Source organism: Scomber japonicus, chromosome 14, assembly GCF_027409825.1.
Source record: "Scomber japonicus isolate fScoJap1 chromosome 14, fScoJap1.pri, whole genome shotgun sequence".
Classification (NCBI taxonomy): Eukaryota; Metazoa; Chordata; class Actinopteri; order Scombriformes; family Scombridae; genus Scomber; species Scomber japonicus.
The window spans coordinates 33,323,331-33,350,019 of record NC_070591.1 but is presented as its reverse complement, the minus strand read 5'-3'; the positions used below and the strand labels follow the sequence as shown (position 1 = coordinate 33,350,019).

The following is a 26,689-nucleotide window of genomic DNA, read 5'->3' as shown; positions in this document are numbered from 1 at the left end:
AATAAAATGCCATTTGTTATTAAATTGAGTGGTAAATGCATAGTTGCAGATTTCCCAGATTTTTTTTTTGTTAAAAGGCAATTGTGCCATCATTTAAGCTCTGCTTCAACAGAGCATGTGGTGATACCTAATCAAACAAAGGGCTATAAACTTCACATTTCAGACACACACGCATGGATGTAAGTGTGTGTCAGAAGCATTTACCAGATAATGAGGAGCAATTACAACACTCACAATGCTTTTTATCAGCTGTTATTTAATTATGAGAGCAGGGGCGCATTAGCACACACCAGCATGCACACAGAGATACCCCTGGAAACACAACCCCCCCTCACACCCCACCCCACCCCACCCCACCCCACCCCACCCCCTGCCAGCAGCAGCATTAGGCACAGAGAGGTGGCACACACTCTGCTGTAACTGGCTCTGGGCTGATAAGTGATACACACAATGGGAATGAAAGCGACGGGGGGGGGGGGGGGGGGGGGGTGCAGAAAGTCTGACAGACAAATCCTCATGTCTCTTACTGCGTGAAATGTGTTCTGTCCAAACTCAACACAAAACCAAAGCCTGATTAAACAGAATAGAGAGTTCTCTGGGTCGGGGCTCCGTTAGGATTTCACAGCTGGATCACTGCAGCTGTAGCAGGTGTACAGTAAAAACACGGGGGAACCTCCTCGCTAAAAGGAGCATGAAATAGTCCAATAATTGCTTGAACACAGATAAAAACAATCAAGGCAATTCGAGGCTTTCAATCAACCTCTCGACAAAAAACAAAACAAAAAGAGAAGCTTTCCAGGATCACTGTTGACTGCACTTATTACAGGAGCAGCACTTTTTAGTGACATTCTAAGCAATAAAGCTACTTCATTTGATGCAATACAGTGGGTTTCTTTTTTTTTTTTTACAAAACAGCAATGAAGGCAGTGACTCCAGTCCTTCTGGCTCTCTGCAGTATATGGTGCAGTTCACAAGACTGCTGTAAATTAAGATGGCTGTTACTCTGTGATAGGTATCATACCCAAGAGATCAACTGAACAAGTGAAAAGCACATTCTTGAGCCTGGAAGTAGTTTTATATAATAATTTGTATTTAAAGGTTGAGTTAATTTAATAATCTTGAGTTTTAGATTATTTTGGCCAAAAAACACACATTAAAGTCATTGATTATCAGTAAAAGTTCATTATTAAGCTCAGAAAATGTACGTTTTTTTCTTCTTTGATCAAATATACGTTTTATTTTTATTTTGACATGTGGTATTTTCACATCTGTGCCCTTACGCTTGAAACAAATGATGGACTAAAGCAGTGTTTGTGCTTTGTTACTTTACTCCCTCCTTGACTACAGTATAAAAACCATCATCAGGAGCAGAAGAAGTCTGAAGCCTGACTGCAGTCAGACTACAAAGGGTCAGCTCAGCACTAATAACTAGTTGAGTCTCAAAGGAACTGAGATAGGATAGAAGCAGAATGGACTGACCTTACCTGAGCCGAGCTGAAGCCCTGTGTGTACTGAGAGCTCTGCTGGAGGCTCACTGCTCTGAACATACACACTGAGGGAACACTGGATTACCTGTGTGTGTAATGTGTGTGAAATACAGCTGATTACAGCTGCAATACACCAATTACACCTACACAGCATTTAACCAACAGTGTTACAACAGTATCAACAGACTTATATTATACTGCACCAAAGATGATAGCCCTCCAGTTTTAATCCAGTTTGATCCAATTTACTGATGATGAATCATTACAACACAACTAATGCGTGAGAAGAACTATTTAAATAGGAAGGACTAGTCATTTTATTCTTGAAAACAATATTATGAATGCATGGTGGATTCTGGACTAGTTAAACTAACACTGCTGGAACTACAGTGTAATTTAACAGCAAGACACACACAACCTACAGATTATAGCTTCAGTGGAAGAAGCAGCAGCTCCATCTGCTGTTTAACTGAGCTAAAACCCCACCACACACACACACACACACACACACACACACACACACATACTTCAAAACACACAGGCAGCTTCCCCCTATAATTCAGATACACTACAGTAACTCTAGCCTGCAGTTATCACTGAGATCAAAGACCAGAGTCATCCAAAACCACTATCTCAGCATCAAAGGCCACCAGCTGGCAGCGCTGCACATCATGAGCACAAATCCACACACAATGAGAACATTTTTTTTAACAGCAGACGAGCACCGGCGTGCGCTTCTGAACAAAGAATAAACACACCCTGTGAAAGAGTGTGTGCATGTTATTTCCTTAATGATGAACCAGTTCCTGGTCTGATAGTATTCACACTGAGCTTCTACACTGTCATCATTTCATACATCTGTGTTTGGAATCGATGCTGCTACAATTACTGCTAATATATTATCACTCATGTATTGTTTTTGCTGAAGTAAGAGACAATGGTGAGGAATGGGTCTCTTTAAAGCCAGTAACATTGCATTTTTTTCTCACAAGCACATCACAATCTTGGCTTTAGGACTTTTCTTTAACTTCAGTTTTTATCTTTCCCTCCATTGACCCTTCACTTGTTTCACCTTTTGTCACTGGCACACTCCACACCAATGCTTTAACTCCAGAGACAATAAGCTATACTCTATGTAACCAGAGGTGGTTATCTGCCTCCCACATCATCCTAGTTTTCATTCTGTTTTTTTGGTCATGATTTTCATCTATGTAATCACACAACAAACTGCCTGAAAGCAACTTGTTATTGTGTAGTACAGCTCCATTCAAGCACCTTGTCACTCGTTAACTGTCAGTTCTACTCAATCTCTACAAGCATTCCACTTAAAGGGAAAATGTGGTATTTTTCAACCTGGACCTATTTTACCAGCATTTTGTGTCAACTTACCAGATGAAGCATATGAGATGGTGTTAAATGTTTTATCGTTGAATTTCGGCCTTGTATTTCCACTTAAGTGCTCATATTCATAATGTATTTTCTGCACAGTTGGCAGTTTGGTGGTTGGGTCGGGTCGAGTGGTTGATAGATGCATATTTATGCTGGTTGGGTGGTGCAGATTGGCTCTTGTGACAGGTTGGGTGGGTGCAAGTATTAAAAAACCCTGAGCTGCACATCTGCACTAGACAATGTCATACATACTGCAATGACTTCTGTATCAGCAGCTCAGCTTTTACCTTTTACACTAACACCAACCCTGGTAGAACGTCAGGTCAGGAAAGTATGAAAAAACAGACACCAGCCAAAGCCTAGTGGCATCCGAGGTAAACTTCAGAGAACAGCCAGTGTTCTCAGTTTTCCTAGATGCCACAATGCCATCTGCTATTTTCTGTGCCATAGCCCTCATGTGTGTAGTGGGAGCTTACCTGAGTCGTTGCGTAGGTAGGAGGACATGGCAGGGATGAGGCAGGACTGGCTCAGCAGCTCCTGCAGCACTGCTGGCAGAGCTGAGCTGTTGTGGGCTCTGCTGTCTGCTGAAGAGGCATCAGCACTGTGGCAGCTGCTGGAGCCTGCTGGGTTGATGTAGCTCGCCAAGACCTAGTGGACAAAAACAATGCAGACATAAGACATACACAGTTTCCTTCTAGAACATGTCCGTTTCCCTTCAAATGAAAACATCCAAACCTTTAACACATAATCACTGTTTCTATTGTAGAAAAACTATACGCGCTGTGATCACATCAAGGGCTCTGTAGCATGGTTTAGCATGGTGAGACATGCTGCAGGTACACACACTCTTTGGATTTGCAGTATAAGGCGACACTTCCTTTCAAGCTGCATATCACCTCACAACAGCTCAGGAGCTAGGAGTAAGCTCTGTGTGACAGGATATTTCAGGGCACCAAAGACACTGGCAGACATGTACTCTGGTAGCCACAAAGCTGCCAAGCAAGATAAATTCTCATTAAGGCCCAAAATAATACTGGATTGTATGGGCCGATACGGATACTGTATAGTATTGTACTGATACCGATGCTGATACTGTATGGTATTGCACTGATACCGATGCTGATATTGTATTGTATTGTACTGATACCGATGGCGATATTGTATTGTACTGATACCGATGCTGATACTGTATGGTATTGCACTGATACCGATGCTGATATTGTATTGTATTGTACTGATACCGATGGCGATATTGTATCGTATTGTACTGATACCGATGGCGATATTGTATCGTATTGTACTGATACTGATACTGATATTGTATCGTACTGATACCAATGCTGATATTGTATTGTACTGATACCAATGCTGATATTGTATCGTATTGTACTGATACCGATGCTGATATTGTATCGTATTGTACTGATACCGATGCTGATATTGTATCGTATTGTAGTGATACCGATGCTGATATTGTATCATATTGTACTGATACCGATGCTGATATTGTATCGTATTGTACTGATACCAATGCTGATATTGTATCGTATTGTACTGATACCAATGCTGATATTGTATCGTATTGTACTGATACCAATGCTGATATTGTATCGTATTGTACTGATACCAATGCTGATATTGTATTGTATTGTACTGATACCAATGCTGATATTGTATCGTATTGTACTGATACCAATGCTGATATTGTATCATATTGTTGTGATACCAATGCTGATATTGTATCGTATTGTAGTGATACCAATGCTGATATTGTATCGTATTGTATGATACCAATGCTGATACTGTATTGTACTGATACCAATGCTGATATTGTATCGTATTGTTGTGATACCAATGCTGATATTGTATGATACCAATGCTGATATTGTATTATACTAATACCAGTGCTGATATTGTATTGTACTGATACCAATGCTGATATTGTATTGTACTGATACCAATGCTGATATTGTATCGTATTGTACTGATACCAATGCTGATATTGTATTGTACTGATACCAATGCTGATATTGTATTGTATTGTACTGATACCAATGCTGATATTGTATTGTACTGATACCAATGCTGATATTGTATCGTACTGATACCAATGCTGATATTGTATCGTACCGATACCAATGCTGATATTGTATCGTATTGTAGTGATACCAATGCTGATATTGTATTGTACTGATACCAATGCTGATATTGTATTGTATAGTACTGATACCAATGCTGATATTGTACTGTATAGTACTGATACCAATGCTGATATTGTATTGTACTGATACCAATGCTGATATTGTATTGTATTGTACTGATACCAATGCTGATATTGTATCGTATTGTACTGATACCAATGCTGATATTGTATCATATTGTACTGATACCAATGCTGATATTGTATCATATTGTTGTGATACCAATGCTGATATTGTATCGTATTGTAGTGATACCAATGCTGATATTGTATCGTATTGTATGATACCAATGCTGATACTGTATTGTACTGATACCAATGCTGATATTGTATCGTATTGTAGTGATACCAATGCTGATATTGTATCGTATTGTACTGATCACAATGCTGATATTGTATCGTATTGTACTGATACCAATGCTGATACTGTATTGTACTGATACCAATGCTGATATTGTATCGTATTGTTGTAATACCAATGCTGATATTGTATTGTACTGATACCAATGCTGATATTGTATTGTACTGATACCAATGCTGATATTGTATTGTACTGATACCAATGCTGATATTGTATCGTATTGTAGTGATACCAATGCTGATATTGTATTGTACTGATACCAATGCTGATATTGTATTGTATAGTACTGATACCAATGCTGATATTGTATTGTACTGATACCAATGCTGATATTGTATTGTATTGTACTGATACCAATGCTGATATTGTATTGTACTGATACCAATGCTGATATTGTATCGTACCGATACCAATGCTGATATTGTATTGTATTGTACTGATACCAATGCTGATATTGTATTGTACTGATACCAATGCTGATATTGTATCGTATTGTAGTGATACCAATGCTGATATTGTATTGTACTGATACCAATGCTGATATTGTATTGTATAGTACTGATACCAATGCTGATATTGTATTGTACTGATACCAATGCTGATATTGTATCATATTGTACTGATACCAATGCTGATATTGTATCATATTGTTGTGATACCAATGCTGATATTGTATCGTATTGTAGTGATACCAATGCTGATATTGTATCGTATTGTATGATACCAATGCTGATACTGTATTGTACTGATACCAATGCTGATATTGTATCGTATTGTTGTGATACCAATGCTGATATTGTATCGTATTGTATGATACCAATGCTGATACTGTATCGTACTGATACCAATGCTGATATTGTATCGTATTGTTGTGATACCAATGCTGATATTGTATCGTATTGTATGATACCAATGCTGATATTGTATTATACTGATACCAGTGCTGATATTGTATTGTATTGTGTTGTACTGATACCAATGCTGATATTGTATTGTACTGATACCAATGCTGATATTGTATTGTACTGATACCAATGCTGATATTGTATTGTAGTGATACCAATGCTGACATTGTATCGTATTGTAGTGATACCAATGCTGATATTGTATCGTATTGTAGTGATACCAATGCTGATATTGTATCGTATTGTACTGATACCAATGCTGATATTGTATCGTATTGTTATGATACCAATGCTGATATTGTATTGTATCGTACTGATGCCAATGCTGATATTGTATCGTATTGTACTGATGCCAATGCTGATATTGTATCGTATTGTACTGATACCAATGCTGATATTATATTGTACTTATACCAGTGCCGATATTGTATTGTACTGATACCAATGCTGATATTGTATTGTACTGATACCAATGCTGATATTGTATTGTACTGATACCAATGCTGATATCGTATTGTACTGATACCAATGCTGATATTGTATCTTATTGTAGTGATACCAATGCTGATATTGTATCGTATTGTACTGATACCAATGCTGATATTGTATCGTATTGTAGTGATACCAATGCTGATATTGTATCGTATTGCACTGATACCAATGCTGATATTGTATCGTATTGCACTGATACCAATGCTGATATTGTATCTTATTGTAGTGATACCAATGCTGATATTGTATCGTATTGTACTGATACCAATGCTGATATTGTATCGTATTGTACTGATACCAATGCTGATATTGTATCTTATTGTAGTGATACCAATGCTGATATTGTATCGTATTGTACTGATACCAATGCTGATATTGTATCTTATTGTAGTGATACCAATGCTGATATTGTATCGTATTGTACTGATACCAATGCTGATATTGCATTGTATTGTAGTGATACCGATATTGTATCATATTACACTGATGACGATACTGATATTATATTGTACTGTACCGATACCGATATTGTATTGTATTGTACTGATACCGCTACTGATACTGTTAGTTTAACAATAAACTTGTATTATATAAAATGACATCAGTGAACTGAAACACTGGGAATTTAATCATTATAATTAAGAATAAATAAGAATTTTAAAAAAGCAACACAAAAAAATGCATATGTTAAAATTGTATAAAGACAAGCGATCAATGCCAATACCAGTATCAGGTATCAGTACAAGGTCAATATCAGCCAATATGTCAGTCAGACTTTGATTCTCATTAATAAGATTTTTGTAAAACAAAAAAAAAAGTTCTAAAATGACAATGATTGGACAGACTTACCTGCAGTAGACATGTGACATGTTCCTCTTCTAGCCTCTGTTTGGTGAGAGCCTGCTCTACATCCCAGCCTGATGCTGTGGATCCAGTACCAAAACCAGTTCCTTTAGCCCAGTACAGCTGCTGCTCCTCACTGGTCCCCCCACCATGACAACTGGACATCTGTGGCTGTCAATATAGATAAGACGGGGTTAGAAAGATGCAAACACACAAGTAAGCATTCATATTTCCATTTACACTGACCGTTTCATCTGATATATATGTTTTATATTTCACTTATATATTACACTGCCAGTGTATTAAAATAGTGGCTGTGTAATTTACAAAGGTTACATTTGACTGATGTGGAATTCAACACTGCACACAGCCAACTATTTGAGTGCTACTCTCAGTTCTGACAGTCATCAGAAGATTGAGTCTAAAAATATCCATATTGTCCTTCAAAATAATGGTCAGATCCTGCTGTGTCCTCCACCATACTGAAAAATCAGCAAATGAATTGATGAGACTGTTTTAATGGTCACATGAAGTAAATAGATGGATTCAAGTAGTGTGTGATCTATAGGAGAAAGGGTAGATGAAAACCATTGAAGTCAAGGTTGACATTTTGTGTCTCATATTTAAAACAGCTGGTGTCTCTGTGTTTCTGTCTTTCTGTCTTATTGGTTGTCTGTGCTCCCGCTGCAGGATGTGGATTGGGGGGGCTCAAGGACAGCTGCTGCCACCGTGATGAGTCTTTGGCTCTCATTCAAGTCAATCGGCCCCCATGATCTGTCCTCAGCTCTGACAACTCAATAAATCCACACACACAGTGGGAGAGCATGGGACTGGATATGTCACCACCACAATGAATAAAAAAAGAAAAAAAAAAAGGCAGGAACCTGTAGTCCCTGTTTTTTTAATGCAGGTCCCAGAAAATAGTGAGTCCTTATTAAACTAAGTCAGAAAAGGTCAGTTCAAACTTTGTGACTGTGTGCATTCATTCTTGCACCCCAGAATTGGTCCAACATTTAATGGTACAACAGTTCTGGACTCTATGACATTGTCTCCTAACCTTTCTGGTGTGGTGAGACTTTAAAATGAGGCAGTGTCTGTGTATGGCTTACAGGTTATGTTAATGAGTGGTGAGCAGATCTAACCCATAGTAATATTCTCCTGTAAACCTCTACAATGGTTTCATTTAAATAACAGCTTGAAGCATGACAATGTTAAACTTTATACTCCAGAAGAAATAATTGGAGGTAGAATGAAATAAAAACATATTATAATATTTATATTTGAGTATTTTTCTGCTGTAAGTTCAAATATTACACATAACATAACAGTAAACACATACTAAAAAACCTTCACAGATAACACCATGGTAACCCATGACATTGAATATCTACATAAAGCTATGTATGACACTGCAAAAATCTAAACAGCGACTGAAATGACTCTGCAGCTCTCAGGCCGCATACAGCTAAATGGTTTAGTATGGTTTTGTCATATATATCAACAGATATTCTTATTCATTTTGTAATATTGATTTCAGAGTGTTGTTGCCAATGGTCCACAATATATAAAGGTGTCCCACAAAGATCAATATTAGGCCCCTGATATTTCTGCTCTGCATCGATAATATTTGTTTCCAACTTATTAATGCAATGATCATTTTATAAACTAGATTTTATTTCATGGGCTCCACCGCCAGCAAAGCTTTCTCTAGATTACAGTCTGCTTCTAATGACCTTCACATGACAAAGTCAGCTTGATTTTTGCTTGATTTTTTTGTGTTTGTTTCTATCTTTAGTTTAACTTTCTTACCCCAACAATATCTTTATTTATTTTAGAACTGATTAACTCACATAACCACCAGAACACAATACTCCTACACCCAACCATGTAAAACATACCTGATATATAAAGTAAATAAAAAAGAAAAATAATTGCAATAAGGGAAATAAAAGTACACATACACACATACACACACACACACACATATATATATATATATATATATATATATATATATATACACATACACACATATATACACACACACACACACAACACATACTCATATGACTACACTACACATACGTTGGTTGAGGACAATATAAGGTCAATTGGAATCAGATCATTTTACACAGAATAACATAGACGTTGTTCAGATAACCTGCAGAGGGCTTCTTATAGATCATCCCTAGGAGCTGTCATTATATGGGATAAGTCTACTCCAGATGTTGTAGAAGATCTATTGCTTAGCCCTGATCTCATATGTAATCTTTTCTTTAGTTTAACTACGATGCTTATTTCAGAGTTCCATATACATCAACTAGGTGCGGCTTACAGTTGAGGCTCTGCATAGGTTCATTTCTACATCTTCTCAGTCAGGTAAATGGACAGGACAGTCAAGGAGAATTTAAGAGTCAATATCTATTCATGATAATCCCTTTCCTGTGCTCCTCACCCTGAGGGTGTCAATAATACAAAGGACATATCTCTGTCATTACCCTTATTCTCCCAAAAGCTCCATTTGCCTCTTATCAGTCAGCTTGAACAATGAAGCTGTTTGTCAGAGGCTCACTGGGAGATATGCAAAGAAGCCTTGAGTAAAGGCAGTCAAGGCAGAGGGTAATTAATAATGGAAACGACTTTACTCCTTGTTTCTCTATCACTGTGAGCAACACAACAATCGCTCAGACAAAGTGATAGAGGATCCTACTGTGTGTAGCTAGAACGCTGAGAAAGCAGCAGGAGCAGGAGTCACACAGCAGCACTTTGTCTACTTTTTCTAGATCAACTCTCTGACCGAGTCAAAAGTTCAGGGCAGAACACATCTGTCTGCTAAAGGAAGACATCTGTCTCTGTGTGTATGTGCACACAGGTGATAAATGAAAGGAAAAAGTGGTACAGGCCTGACTGTTTGACCCCATAGTGAGGGGATCTGGCAGCTCTGTTATGCTATGGAGGGCATTTTGCTGGCATGCTTTGGGTCCACTTGTGTCCTTAAACACTGCAGATCTATAAGACATTGTTCTGAGTGATCACCTTTATCCTACGATGAAACATTTCTATCCTACAAAACGTCACTAAATGATGTTTATACTTAAAATAACGGAGCAAATCGAAGTTTTTCAAAAGAGATAAAAGTTGAAAAAGTGTGTTTAAGTCTGTGTTTTTATACTTTTGTCCTTGTAACCTCCCCTCTCTCTCTCTTTTTCTTTTTTTAATCATGTTGGAGTTAATGACATTTTTGCATTTGTGAGGACAGTTTGGTGAGTCTTTACTTCTTCAAAGGGACAACGGAGGGATAGGGAACAATTATGTTCAACTGAAGGTCTTTATTCATCTCTGAATAACTGTGTGTGTGTGTGTGTGTGTGTTGGCCATACCTCAGAGACACTGGTGTTGGCGTTGGGGTTTCGGGGTGCATGGTGGCTCAGAGCTGACAGGCAGGCCAGGATTAGGTGGATGGCACCGATCTCCAGAGCCATGCGTCGCAGCAGGACTCCGTCGTCGGTGGTGAGAGGAGTGCTGCTGAACAACGCTCGCAGGACGTGGAACGGCAGCGTGGGCAACACGTTGGCCGACGGAGACTGCAGGATGTGACCTGAGAGGAATCCAGAGAACACGCTTATATTAGAAGTTTCCATTTCTTTTTTTTCTTTTTCTTTTTTAATATTAATTTCTTTATTGAGGATAGTGCAGGTATTAAGAACACACATATAATGCAGTACCTCCCCTCATTTTCCTGTTCCAATCCCCTCACCCACCCAACTGCATGTATCTCCTGATTCCTTGTCTCTGACAGAAAAAAGTTTCAATTTCTTGGACAGGACTCAGTGGTGTAATTGTTATCTATGACAATCTGCACAGAACCACTGAACACATGTAGAGTTGGCTTGGGTGTTCAATATGGACCCAGTTCTCATGTTTGACTTTCTTGCAAGTACACAAGCACTCTGTAATAATTTAATGCAAGTTCTGCAATACTGAAATGACTTAAAATGCCCATCATTAGTTTCTACACAGCATCCTTTTAAAGGAATTGGTAGAAGAATAATGACTCATTCTTTATTCCATGCATGCCTCTCCAGCTGCAGCCTGATGTGCTGTGTGACCTATATCACTAAACAAGCTGGCAAAGGCACTCTGACATCAATCACTATGGAGGTCTCTTACTTTAGGGAACAGGAACTCAGTATCAGTGAGAAATCTTTGTACAAGATTCACATAAGTAGCTCAGACGATGTGAGCACAAGTAGTTAAGAGTTGAAATATAAAAAGACATTATTAATATTCAAGACGTGAACTCTCTCTCAATGTGTGTGTGTGTGTGTGTGTGTGTGTGTGTGTGTGTGGTAACAAAAAAGGAGGTTTCAACACTTTCCCGGCGACCTCGGTGAATGTCAGTGTTGAAGTGCTTTTTTTAAACTTACTGCCCTCTCCGTCGTCTGTGACGCCCAGCACCAGACGCAGCAGACACTGGGCGTGCTTCCTCTCCTTCAGCAGCACCTCTGCGTAGCCCGGCAGGCGCAGGAACAGCCCGAAAGCAGCCAGGGAGTGGGCGGGGATGGGCGACATGGTCTGCACCGAGGACGAAGAGGACGATGAGGACTGGGACTGCTGCTTGTTGATGGGAGGGGGCTCGGCGGCGATGGACTCGGGCGCCTCGTACACAAGCTCGCCCGACTGTTCGATGGTCACCCACTCGAACTGGTCGCTGTCCTTTGGCTTCTCCTGCGTGGCGGAGGGCACCACCGGGGCGCTGACCTGTGAACGAGCACGCGGGGGGAGAACAGAGGAGGGAGGGGGGGTCAGTCCAGCAGAGGTGAGAGACAGTGCTGACAGGTGCTGGAACTCTGCAGTGTCATGATGTTGCAAATTCAAGCCTGCTGTCTTCTTCACACGCAAAGCTGTTTGACTACACCTGCTAACAAACGCAGCCCACGACTAAAATATCCCACATCAAAGTAAAAGCAGCTGTTTCCTCCTCATTTAATCAAGGAAAAAGCCATCTGGCAGGATTTAAAGTCATTTTACTGTACGATATCAAAGTCAAACTTGGAATGAGTAGTTTGATATAACAGTCCCAGCTCAAGGTCCTCTTATTAGCTTTTCCAGAGCTTTCAACTGCATCACACAGTCATTATGATAGACAGATAGAGTTTGTTGTTCAGTTGCTCAGCTGCTGTTAGGAATTCATCCAGAACACTTGGTTGGTAGATGAAAACAGGAAACAGGGTGCGGCATAGGTCCATGGCCAGATTCCAACCAGGGACGGTGTGATTCTGTGGCATGTGCTCTAAACACTGGACCACCAGGGTGATCCAGAACTAAAGTGTTTTAATGTAATACCCAACAATCCCTTCTAATTTACTGCTGATTTAAACACATTTCCTACACATTTCAATCTCATCTACAGTATTGTCATTTTATAAGGTAAGGTAACTTTATTTGTACCCGAAGGTAGATTCGGTTCACAGTTTAATTGATGATTTAGCTTCATCCACAAAACATGAAGCTAATTTGCCACTGATTTGATTGATTGATTCTGATTTGTCTCAATATTCTATTGTGAAGTACAGTGTATTCTTTTTGAATTAAAGTGATAAATATTAATAAAGTTTTATGAATATCATTATTTTACTGTGCACTGTGAAGAATGTGTTCTTCACTGCTATTCCTGAGACTTATCAATAGAAAAATGATACATTTTGTACATGTTAATGCTATGTTTCTAATTCTAAAATGTGAGGAATTGACTGTGTATGAAGGATTATGATTGTTTATCCTAGAACTGACAGATTTGAACCTGAGCAATTGACGACATCTGGTTGTTCTGATTTTTGAAAAAGCATTCCAAAGTAAATTAAATCACCTCATAGTAACACTTTAACCTAAAACTGTAACATCTGTTGAGTATTACTGCAGAATAAATGGCACCCTTGGTTTCTGACCTGCTGAATGACGTCGGGGTAGAGCATGGGCAGCCTCTCAGCGATGAGGGCCAGGCCTCCCATGCCTGCAAAGACCTGCAGTGGGGACTGGATGGGGTTGGTCTCCAGCAGGGACTCGTCAGTGGCTGCGTCCAGACACTCGTCGCTCGGCGTCATGGGCTCGTCCTCAGGACAGCTGTTCAGCATGTCGCAGTGATCCACTGCAAGCAGAGCAAAGAGAGGACCTATTGTATGTTCATGCACTGTCCGCCATCTCCGACACATTCTGAATACGTTAGACCATGAAGAAAAATAAAGTGTACAGCTGGCATTAATCTGCTAATTTATAGTTCTAATTCTGCCTGTGATGAATATGATGTGTATTACATTTTAATATGTATATTCATATGTTCTGAGGTTTGACTCGACACTTCCTGTTTGGATGATGTAAACAGAAAGTAGAATGTTACCATGGAGGCAGTCTGTCAATTATTCATGTTCTCCATCTGAGAAGCGTACTTTAACCTACATTGGTTTATATTTTGGTAAACCTGCACCATAAAAATGAAAGCTGTATCAGCTGATAACACACATTTTTCTTTTTACATTTACAGAGTAAACTTGGTGACTGTGAGGCAAGAACAGAAGTTACGAGGAGCATATTTTAAACTTTAGTGGATGTTCTGGCTTAATCTAGCAGTATTATGATTTATCTGAGAACAAGACAACATTTTTTAATTTAAATTCATAATAAAAAATGAGGGATACTTTAAAAAAATGTAAGAATCGCACAAGATCTACACATTGGAGCTTCCACTGGCTAAACAGTGAAACTCCAAAGCTGTGATTCTTGGAGGCACTTCCACACAGAAACACAGTTTCCAGCTGTGAGGTTAGCTATCAGTCCATCTCTCTTCTATTTTTCAAACACCATCACAGAGAAGGGAACAGTGTGTCTTCACCACTGTCTTCATTCATCATCATGTCTTCAAAAAAGCTGCCCTATGGAGTTTTCTAGTACACAAACACAAGTTATGTTTACACTGTGTTTACTTGAGCTCTAAGTGTGATGAATGCCTTTTACATTTTTCAGAAAACACTTGCAAAGCTGATGAAATAATGGGAATGTTGGGTCTCTTTAAATGAAATGAAAGAGTATGGTCTAGTTCTGCTCTAGGTGTAAAGTGCCTTGAGATGATAGTTTGTAGCTTTAGTTGGTTTAGTTACATTGCTGCATTTCTTGGCTACATGTAGATCAGCAGTATAATGTAAAACCACTGTTATGAATGAGTATCTGATCACCCGTGTGTGTGTGTGTGTGTGTGTGTGTGTGTGTGTGTGTACATGCAAGACAAACAAAAAGAGGTCAGAGCTATGTGCTGATCATAACAAAAGGAGAAAGTGACACATTGTCCTGATGTCCTTGCTTACACTTACAACAAAGCACTGAAGCCAAAGTCAGATGGTCAAAATGAAACTAAAAGGTTAAAAGGCGACAAACAACAACCGAACCGACCCATCGCCATTTTATTACGATAGCGCGGCCTCGCCATTTTATGATTGTATAAAGCTCTGGTCGATTGATAGCTCATCTCCCAAAAAACCACTCATCATCTCTCACAGAGGAGAAAATCAGGCGGGTGATTCATCGCTCTCTATGTCTCTCTCTCTCTGTCTCTTTCTCTCTCTGTCTCTGTCTCTGTCTCTTTCTCTCTCTCTGTCTCTTTCTCTTTCTCTTTCTCTGTCTCTTTCTCTCTCTCTGTCTCTGTCTCTTTCTCTCTCTCTGTCTCTTTCTCTCTCTCTGTCTCTTTCTCTGTCTCTTTCTCTCTCTCTGTCTCTTTCTCTTTCTCTCTCTCTGTCTCTTTCTCTTTCTCTCTCGGGAGGGGGTTCTTTCCCAGCCCCATACATTCTCCTGATGATGAATTAAAAAGTGGCTGGGATTGTGAATAAAAAGGTTGCGAGCGGAGATTAACGTGTCTGAACTTCCAAAACAGGATTAGAGAATGTTCCTGTTTTTCAGGAGGACGAGAGGGGTCGTTTGGCAGCTTGCCTGAGTAATAATTAAACGCTGCTTCTGCCAAATGATTCTTTTTTTTTCGTCTTAAAAAATGAAAGCTACGTTTTGGAGGGAAATGACAAAAGAGTTCTTCTTCTTCTGTGTGAGTGGAGAGGACCTTCGGTGAGGCACATTTCCTTCTGACGCTCGGCTCCCTGTTTACATGCAATAAGAAACTGAATGGCAAATGATTATCTGCAGTTAAATGCAGATAAGACCCAAATCGTGACAATCCTAACCCAGCAATGGTCCCTTATCTACGTCCTCTCGGTCCTGCCTATGTCAGCGTGGTGTGATCTTTGACCAATCTGTGAGTTTTGATACTCATATTAGGACACTGACTCAATCATGTTTCTTTCATCTAAGAAACATAGCCAAAGTTAGAACACTTGTATCTAGACATGACGCCTTTATCTCATCATGTTTGGACTACTGTAATTCTCTTCCCTACACCGCTTAACATACCGTCCAAAATGCTGCTGCTAGGCTCGTAACTCAGATGGTCAAACATTACACCCATTTTATCCTAACTGCATTGGCTTCCTGTTCATTTTAAAATTCATTTCCATATTCCATACTTATAAAGCCCTGTATGGCAAGGTTCCACAATATATCACTGACCTGTTACGATACTTTTGTTGGACAATATATCGTCTCACAAATAATCGCGATAAACAATATTATTGTCATTTGAAGATCATTTTATACCACTGATATAATGATAATATAATAGCATAATAATGTAAGAGGGGTGGGGGGGGGGGGGGGGGGGTGGGATTGGAGAGTGGGCGCTACTTTATTGTAGGATAAGTTGATAACATCATTATTGGGAAAGGCCTTGGAATAGTCTCCCCTTGAGCCTGAGGTCCTTGAATACTGTGTTCTCATTTAAAAAGCACCTAAAAACTCTATTCTAAAAATCTATTCAGTCAGGCAATTAGGTGGTTGATGGTATTAGAGGGTTTAAAACATGACCATGCCTTTTCTCAATGGCTAATCTTCAAAAATATTTGGATACAGCCTTCTAATTCCAACCTCAAATAGTAAGAAATGACGGGACACTATTAGAGGATTCGATGAGAATCAATGCGATGCCTTTAGCCACCAGTCCTGTGAAAGGAACATGTTGGTGTGTGTGTACACATGAGGCTGACATAAATGCAGTCTGCATTTCCACCAACTGAAAGCCTCGGCAGTCAATTTAAAGAAAAATGTCTTGCCGTCTTTAACAGGGGTCACTGCCATTTCCCTTCATTTATCTGCCTTTAAAAAAATAAAAGCTTTCTGGAAGAAGCAGAAATGAATCTGAAAGGTTTCTGGGACCATTTCTCAGGGAATGGTAGTGTGGTTAAATGTAGCCTGTGCCAGATATGATGTGAGTGTGTTAAAGGCAGGCAGCACCTTGAGAATGTAACTCTGGGTCATTTCTTTCAGGGGCCAAAACAACCGGAGCGGCTTTATAAGACGTATCGAGCGGACGGTGAAATCACTCAAGAGAATGAAACCTCTGCTGCTCAGTGTGGATCAAAGAGAAGACTCTGCTGGGCCACTAATCTGTGTTATTTGGGAGTCTTTCAGTGCTGCTGGATGTCTAATCTCTACAGCTTGTAATGAGGCTGATCTGAATTCAGCAGCCACAAAAGGAGGAAGGAGATATTGATGAAATGAAGATAACGTGTGACCTCATCCGGTGGTTGGTGTCTAGGCAGTGGGCATATTTAAGAAAAAGGGAGTTTATTGGAATTCATTGGAAAGGAGTGAGCAAAGCAGTACCCCTTCATTTCTGAGAATGCCAAAGTTGAGGAACAACAGGCTGCTATATAACTGAGCCTCATTGTCCTCTTCTTTCACAGTGGGCAAAGTGTCAGCATCTTTAGAAATAATAAAGCTTAGCTGCTCTGACCGGCTTTTATGTTACTGGCCAAAAAAAAACCTCCGAAAAAAAAAAGAGGCAGACAAGTAGCTTCTGTGGTCACGATCCTGGAGCACTAAGGATGGTCAAGAAGAACTTTTCCACTGTTGGAGCCATGGTTGTATTATAAGAGTTGATAGGTCGTTTTCCCCATAGACCACCATGTAAAAGAGACATCTGTTTACAGGACACCTCAAACAGCAGACAATGTCAATTATGACTGTTTGATCCATGGAGGTGTTATATTTACAAAACTTTCCTCGAGCCGAGAAAAGCGATTGAAAAATCTGTGACGTCATCACAATGTAAAGTGCGTGGGCCGAGAGGGAAACTGGTGGTGGTGGGGGGGGGGGGGGGGACTAGCGTGCATATTCAGTGTGCCGCTTAACATAGAAGTTAACCTGGAAGCTAGAACGTGCACCTGCCGCGTGAATCTTATAGGACTGTATGGGTGCTGTCTTTGGTTAGGTATTTAGGGTTAGGGTTAGGGTTGGGTTTAGGATTAGGGTTAGGCACTCAACAAAACTGACATTAAACGTAATTAATGTTACTGGTTCCAGATTTGTTTCCAATGGTCAGCAGGTGGTTTGGTACCGAGGTCCTGTAGCTAAAATTGGGTGCTGCCAGATAAGAAATGCAAGCACAAGTACTTTGATGGCCTGCTGGTAGTGCTGCTGATCACTGTGGGTGTGGGAAGACGTCCAGACCCTCGAGTCAGCAGTTAGAAACTAAAAAGATGCACCAGAAGACTGCTGAGCATCTGGTACAAATTTGGGATACAATACACATTCACAAAAAAACATTAGAATATAGAACAAGCCTACAGATAAATAAAGGATTATAAAAGGTACGCAGTGAAGCACGCTCAAAAACAATTACATGGTTTGACGTGCTTAATGCTGTCCATTGTTGTCTGTCCCAAAAACGGTTTTCTTCACTCGCCCACCAAACAGCACAAAAAAATGTACTTTACCGGTTCTCCTGAAGCCTATTTAATGACATATGTATTAATGGTGTTACAGAATTTGTATTAGACCCAAACTGCTCAGTACAGCATGTTTGGTTGGTTATGCTGAGTAACCCATACGATTTCTGTCAGATCTTTTAACAATCCTCTTACTCTGACATGTTATTCCAGAGTCGGAACGCTACTGTTGAGCTGGTCAGTCACAGCTCTGGTGTGAATTTATTGGTGGTGACATGATCTGGTTGCAGGGTTTACTGGGACACTTTTCCTGCTACGAGATGAATTTTGTAGAAAGGTCTACTGAGATAAAGTTCAAAATGTTGGAGATCATGAGAGTAAACAATAGTTTCTGTTGGTCACACCAAAGTAAATGATAAATGAACTGTATTTATATAGTGCTTTTCTAGTGCTTTACACCCTACAAATGACATTCACACAACGTTGGCACAGTCATCAGGGTCAATTTGGGGTTCAGTATTTTGTCCAAGGACACTTTGACATCCAGACTGGAGGAGTCAGGAATTGAACCGCCGATCTTCCGATTACTGGAAGATTACTGCTCTACTTCCTGAACCACAAAGTGTCTCACGACTGATAAAATGCCAAGCTGAATCACACTTATATTTCTTTATTTTTGTCACAGATGACTATGATACTGAATTGATCAACCATTCATCATAAAAAGCCCTTGGAGCAAATGAGATTCCAGTTTAATAAGGGAAACAGAACATGGCTGGCGTACAAAAAGGTATCTGAGCAGGTCTGCAGATTCACCGGCGCTGACATCATCAAAACCGAGACATTGATATTAAAAATGAGTGTGACCTAGTACTGACCCTCGAGACAGCACAATCAGACAGCTAAATATAAGCGGTCCTAGAGTCACCACCTCTGTGGATCTGCAGTGCTGCCTTGTGGCTAGAGGAGGGTCAGCAGTTTGATCCCACGTCCTTCAGCGTTCACACTGCCCATTTCATCAAGTCCCTCACTGGATTAGACAGTCAGAGAAAATGACTAGAAATTCAACTACAGCTCCAGCTCCCTTGAGCCATAACGTCCTACAATATTCACTACAGCATCCCCTGTTGTAACAAAATGCCTCTACACCCCCATTGTACATACGTGAATGCTACAGTAACGTCTAAAAACATGTCATGAATATTGTACAAAAGCAACATCTAAAGGATCAAAAAGCTTTGACTCCCTCGGGGCCGTTAAGGTAAAGCAAGAGGAGCGACTGTGATTGAACAGCTCGTGCTCCAAAAAAAAACACTCGCTAAGCTTTCAGACTTCAAAGCGGCTCAGGAAATGGCCCAGGTGAGCTGAGCCCCGAACAAAGTACGACTCCATTAAATCTTGATGCAGGAGCAGAGTAATAGCCGTTGGACTGCAGCAGGTTCAATGCAGTAGCAGTGTAAAATGGGTTGCATTTAGACTGCACCTGCATTTAAAAAAACTTACCTTTCTATATACATGATATTCAATGACAAAAGTGGTCTAAAAAAAATCAAAAAGGAACAGTGGTTAACCTATTAGTAGACAGTGGAGAAATCCCACAACATTATAGTCACTACCTAAACAAAGACTGGCTGAGAGATGATTGAAATGTTGCTGCCAAACAGTAATTAAGCTTGTGTAACATCATAGAACAACAATACAACTATTAATCCTTCTTCCAGCGGGCCTGGACCAACCACTGCTGCAAAAGTGACAATAAATATATAATAAGTAGAGCAGAAGAGCTGTGTTATAATAATAATAACATCAAAGATCAAATATGATCATGTTGAGTAATTTAGACTAGTGTTAAAAAAAATGTGAATATTACAATTAAATATTTTTGGGGTATTTTTCATTAAATAAGCTGAAACAATGTCATGTTTAATGTTGAGAGCATATTGTAAGTGAGCACATTTTTACTCATTTATCAACAGAGACCAACTTGAACCGCCTGGAGTAAAGAATACAACTACACGGTCGCCCATGAAGTTGGAATAAAATATTTTTTACCTCTTTCCATGAAATGATTGTGAATATGCGATTTATTCTTGATAGATAAAGTGTATATATTCTCAAAATTGTGGTTGATCAATCTCATTGCACCTGGTCAAAGATGATTACTGATGTGTATAAATAGAAAATAAAAAGAGGAACGTGTCTGAAAACAAAATTATTCCAACTTTATGGACGACTGTGTAGACTGTAATATTTTATCTTTATTATCTTTTTACCTTTTTATTAACTCCTTATTATGTTACATTGTCTTCTACTTTGGTCTTTGTTGTATGTGTTTGCTTGTATTGTATACTGCCTTTGCTTTGTCTGTCAAACCACTTTATAAACTGTGTTTTACATAGTTTTACTCTTAATGAGTTATTAAAGACGCTATATAAATAAAGTTATATTATTCCTCATGTTCTGTAGTACCTTTCTCAGTGCGTAACCTCTTGAAAGAGTCGGTCTTGGAGAGGCCTGGGTCAGATATGACTTTAGAGCCCAGTTTGACTGTGAGGTTGATGGACTGATAGCCCTGTGGCAGCTTGCGGTCGTACAGGAGCGTCAGTAGCTGGGCCAGAGTCATCTCAGGTGGGAGGGGCTGACCTGGAAGAGGGGAGGGGAAGAAGAAATGCAGCCGCTTCAATTTCACTGTTCGACTCAAACATCTGGAGTTCCTGCCTCCAGATGTGAGCAGACGTGCGTGTAGTACCTGGAAGCAGCTTGTGGTAGAGGTGGAAGACGGGCACGCTGATGGTTTTGGCTGAAGGGTCCACGCCAGATGAAGCTGTCAACTTGTCGCTCATCACCCGACCCCTTCTGGACGGAGGGCGGGGAGGCGTTGAGAGAGCTCGCTTGGACTGGGACTTTAAGCCTGATGGCAGAGACGGAGTGACATAACAATCAGTTAGAACATGGAAACATCATCAGAAAATGCTGCTTTTACTGGGAATACTTTAAATTAATGTGTCTGGAAGGCCTAGCCCAAAGTGAAAAAAAATGCACCAACCAACACCTCAGAGATGTCAAAAGTTTAACTATTTGTGGTGTTAGAGAGTAGAGTTATAGAATCAAGTACCTGAGGCCACAACCACACTGTAGTTGTCCTGGAAACCGCTGTCAGCTTTCATCTTCTCCTTCTCCTCATGATTCTTCTTCTCCTTGTCCTCTTTCTGCTCATTGATCAGCTTGGCTGTGATGCTTGGTGTGTCTGGGTGGATGAACAGAGGACAGCATTACATCAGCTGTGTAGAAAATACTAGTTACTGTTTTTGTGACATCCATTGCGTGGGTGAAGAGAAGTGGTAAAGATATTACAAATAAATAACCAGATATAGCTAAACCAATAAAATAACTTGTTTATCTGTTTAATTCTGCAGACTGAGAAGCGAACTCGTTAAAAAAAAACCCCACAAGCAGCAGTGAAGCTGTGCTCGGAGAGATAATGCGCCTCTACGTTTGTTGTGCAGGAAGCTTGTCACAACATGTTAACGTCAAGACGCTGTTTAAATATTTAAAAAGACACAACCGAAGGGATAAAAAGCCTGAATGGTGAGTGGAACTCCAGCAGCGGGTTTTCCCCCTGCTAAAAACACCATGTGAGCTACACACTCTCCAGCTGTGGGGCTACGCAATATTGATGAAGCTGGTGGTGAAGCTTGGCGGTGTAGCTTGGCAGTGTTTGATAGTAATTCACTGTGAGAACTGCTGTGTTCTTACTGCCTTCACACAAAGTTTCAGATGCTACTGCAAGTATTCTTCTGACACGTTAACTTCATCTGAAAACAACATTTATTTAAATGGTGAATACAGTCTGCACACTATGACAGTACTGTTCCTCTATGTTCTGAAAGCTTAAACATCATATTTACACAGTATATAAGATGACTGATGTGTGTGTGTGGACAGTATACATGATGCATGCATTGGTCCTAAGTTTTATATGAAACAAAGCCAAGAGTCTGCAGCTTTATATTGAGTGTGGTGTGGAAGTATACTAGTGTGAGGAAAAGAAGGACTTCTGGCTATTTTACACATGAATGTTACAATTTCTGTGCTTTTTTGTAATCTGTTAAGTGTATTGCAAATTATCCAATAGATGCTGACATTTGAATATTGACTGCACCCAAACGAAGGCCATGTGAAATAAGCTGTAGTATAATAGTTCAGATGGTCATTCAGTACAACAAAAGTACTCAGAGCTTTTGTCAGTGAAACTCAAGCTGAAAAACTAGAAGTGATTGGCAATAATGAATGAATGAAACCTGATAACATGAGTGAGTGTGATATGTTGCATAGAAACAGATTGTTGTGGTGTTCCTTGGTACGTACCAGACACCCGGTCCAGGACCTCTGCCAGTGTGGTGGAGATGGGCAGATGGAGGGTGCGGTACTTGTGGCCTGCTCCATACATGGGATGCTGGATCATGTGACTGGTGGCATTAATGCGCCCTTTGTACAACTGAGGGAAAAAAAGGACAGAAAAGGTTTAGTGTTGGCATGTTGTGAAAATGCAATCAATCAACTAAGTTATGTAACATTCCAGAAACAAAAACATACTGAGGGCAGTAAGTTATGTACAGTTATATAGATGTGTCAGTGACATATAAAGATTGGCAAGATGAGCTATTCAACTAGTTTTAAAAGCAGCACCAGGTTTGTTAAGATGTACATTTTGTACTTTTGTTGCTTTTATGTCATTTGAAATGACATTTGCACCATTTTTTACCAAAAGTAAAACTGAATGCTCCTGAAAATGTCACACGGTGTAACCACAAAAGAATGATAAATATTCAGTATTTGATCCACCTCCAGAGCCAAAGTGATAGGCCAATAGCAGCCTTATAACAAGGAAACCTATTGTGTTCATTCTTGTTATTATGATTCAAACCCTGAAGGAGTAGAACTGTGCTGGTTTTCTTCTTATTTGTCTCTACTAAAAGTGCCTGAGGCTCAATAACCATGAATCCTGCACCAACCAAATTTAGCAGGTGGGTTCCTGAAGCCCTTAGTTGTGTAAACCTAAATAGAGCATCAGCATATAGTGATGACCATGATGACTTATTATAAACAAAGAGTTTTGCCTCTTTCTTTCTGAATGTAATAACAAACCAGCTTCCTTGCTAGCGGTTATATTTAAATTGTGATTTTATTCTATTGGACATTGTGAGCCAGTGGTGATTGCTGGAGGAAAGATCAGGAGCTCACCAAAACTTTACAGGGTACAATAAATACCTGCATTAAAATTCATGTCAATCTGGGTAGCTGTTGCTAAAACACTTTGTCTGGACCAAACACATGACCTTGCCACCAGTCCTCCTCTTCTGCTGACGGCTAAGAAAAATTAGATTAGCCCATAATACTGGGACCGATGAGACAGCGAGGGTGTTAAAATGGCTTGCTTTGGGTAATTAAAACCAATGTCTCTACACCGCGCCCCCCAAGACACAGACACACACACACACACATTCCTGAAAGAGCTTTTTTTTGACAACCAATCATGAGTTGTGTAAAATATGGATAGTTAGAGTGTCATCCAGGACACATTATAGCAGGCATGTCTGAGTCTGTGATAGGAAAGGATGCCTCTGCTTCATACTGCTGCACTGCCCCCTTGTGGTCACAGCTGAATATTACATGAGTCTTTTTAGTTTGGTGTCATGAATAACTCCTAGTGGTGCAATTTTAGTATTTTTCATATGATGCAGCAAATGTTACTCACTGGGCATGGAGATTGTAGGAAGACTGTGACCTTCTCATCCTCCAGCATTAGCTGCAGGAAAAGCCTTCTGATGAAGCCTGAGATGTTTCCAGAGATGGGCACGTTGCCTCGCTGAGGTGCAGACTGGAAGAGCTCACAGAGAACCTGCAGCAAGAAAACATACTCTTAAGATCATTATAAAAACATTTAGTTATTAATACCAACAAAGTCTTAATTCACTTTGACTAATAGTGTCATTTTAACCTTTACATACTGTTCAGGGTCTAAATTGGACCCATTGTTCAAATTTGAGAGCGGTATAAACATCAGACATATTTCTCCTGGGTGGGCTTATACTGATGTGACCCCAGATATACAAAAATGGATTTTTTTTAATGCAGCTGATACACATTTTTATACATGCAAATTCAAAAATATGCATATATTATCCTATAAAATGTTCTCCTGGACCAAAATATAGTGACTGATGGGGAATTTATGAATGTGGACGGGTGTAGAGACTAATTATGAGTCAGATTATGAACAGTATCTCTCTCTCTCTCTCTCTCTCTCTCTCTCTCTCTCTCTCTCTCTCTCTCTCTCTCTCTCTCTCTCTCTCTCTCTCTCTCTCCTCTCTCTCTCTCTCTCTCTCTCTCTCTCTCTCTCTCTCTCTCTCTCTCTCTCTCTCTCTCTCTCTCTCTCTCTCTCTCTTCTCTCTCTCTCTCTCTCTCTCTCTCTCTCTCTCTCTCTCTCTCTCTCACCTGTGCCATGAGCCGCTGGTTGTTAGGATGGCAGGAGATACACTGGAGGAAGAAGGCCACAGTGGCGTTCTCCAGAGCCGTCCTCTGCTGGGTGGTGAGCCCACCCGCCTGTCCACCGGACGCCAAGGAGAACCGAGATCCCGATGGCTGGGGCTGAGATGGAGGGCCACCTGCGGCAGAAGCTCCGCCCGCGTTGGCTCCGGCGCTGGCGCTGGAATGACACAGCAGGAAGAGCAGCGCCGTCCCACAGCGGGTTTACCTCCGGTCCTCCTAACCAGTCCTTCATGGCGTTGCTGTTGCCCACTTCTGTGAGGAAGCGAAGCACCGGAGCGGCCAGCTCTGCGGCTAGAGGGGGGCGACTGTGTGAGGACGAGGAAGCGGAGTGGTAGTGGTGGTGGTGGTGACGTCTGTCTGCGGCGGCGGCGGGCAGAGGGAGGTCGGCGCTGGCCAGGAGGCCCACGCAGAACTGGGTCAGGCTGCGAACCAGCAGAGAGGGTAAACCAGAATCCAGCAGCTGCTCGATGGCTCCTGGAGACTGGGAGGCTGCTGCCAGCGTGGTTAACTGAGACTCAGACAGGTTGACGGGGGGTCTAGCGTGCTTGGAGTCGTCTGTGAGTCCTGCTGCGTTAGTGTTGGCGTCGTGCTGCTTCTTGCCGTCGTCGGTCATGGCCAGGCGGCGGTGCTGGGCTTGAGAGTGGCTGGCGCTGGGGCCTGACACGATCCCCATCCAGGACATGAGCAGGGAGAAGTAGCTAGGGTGGATGTGGCACATGGAGCACAGCAGGCTGTCCACTGCTTTCTTCAGCACTATGTTGCATGGCAACGACATGGACCAGTTGAACAGAAGTCTGCAACCAAGGAAAATGAATACAATCAATAATCATGAATAAATCTGTATTGTTACTCTTCAAAGGGCTGCATACCCATATATTATATAATGATAGGAAGCACATCCACACACATTATTCATTATGAAATAACATTATGTACATAATATTCATATGAATAAATCAGGGACCAGAGAACTATTCAACAGCTACTATTATTCAACTACTTATGTTGAACATCCAACAACTGTTCCTTTAACCACTGAAACTACACACTAAAGATCAGCACTAAAACATATTATTGAACATATTCAAACTGGTAAGAAGATATGCAGAAAAAAACTAAGAACTAAGAACATATCATAATACCACATATACTCTACTGTAACATGATAATTTAATCAATTCTGTTTTTATAAATGAAAACACAAACTTAACTTTCAAACTGTATTTAGGATAAGTGATATAATTCCAGGCAGTAATCATTTTATTCTATTTTCATTTTATTTGTTTTAAAACTGTATTCTATGTTATTTTAGAATATTTTATTTTTACTATTATTCTATAAATATAAATATAAATAAATATATATATATATATATATATACAGTGGGCGATTTGGTTTTTTTTAACAAGGGGGATGCACCACCCCACCACCACCAATCGTGGTCAGTCGCTCATAAAAACGCTTTGCCTAGCTCATTCTGGTCTTGCTGCTCTTGAAGTGCCTCCTCTCTCTCCTACACCTTGTTGCCCTGCTGCTGCTATCTGACTTTGTTCAACTTCCAACTTATTTTCTTGTCTGAACAATACCAGTGGATTTTGTGCTCACATGCTTAGTTGAACTCAACTCAAAGATGAACTTAA

General features: G+C 40.3%; 1 protein-coding gene across 1 annotated transcript in view; it reads right to left on the bottom strand.

Annotated features, from left to right (window-relative positions):
• The window catches only part of birc6 (baculoviral IAP repeat containing 6), a 124,874-nt gene that overhangs the window by 50,448 nt on the left and 47,737 nt on the right, over positions 1-26,689 (bottom strand). The window contains 12 exon segments of the mRNA XM_053333627.1: positions 3,353-3,524; positions 7,684-7,848; positions 11,058-11,275; positions 12,105-12,438; positions 13,626-13,825; positions 20,967-21,140; positions 21,247-21,408; positions 21,613-21,744; positions 22,866-22,995; positions 24,256-24,399; positions 24,996-25,238; positions 25,240-25,843. Of these exon segments, the coding sequence (XP_053189602.1) occupies positions 3,353-3,524; positions 7,684-7,848; positions 11,058-11,275; positions 12,105-12,438; positions 13,626-13,825; positions 20,967-21,140; positions 21,247-21,408; positions 21,613-21,744; positions 22,866-22,995; positions 24,256-24,399; positions 24,996-25,238; positions 25,240-25,843 (2,678 nt within the window).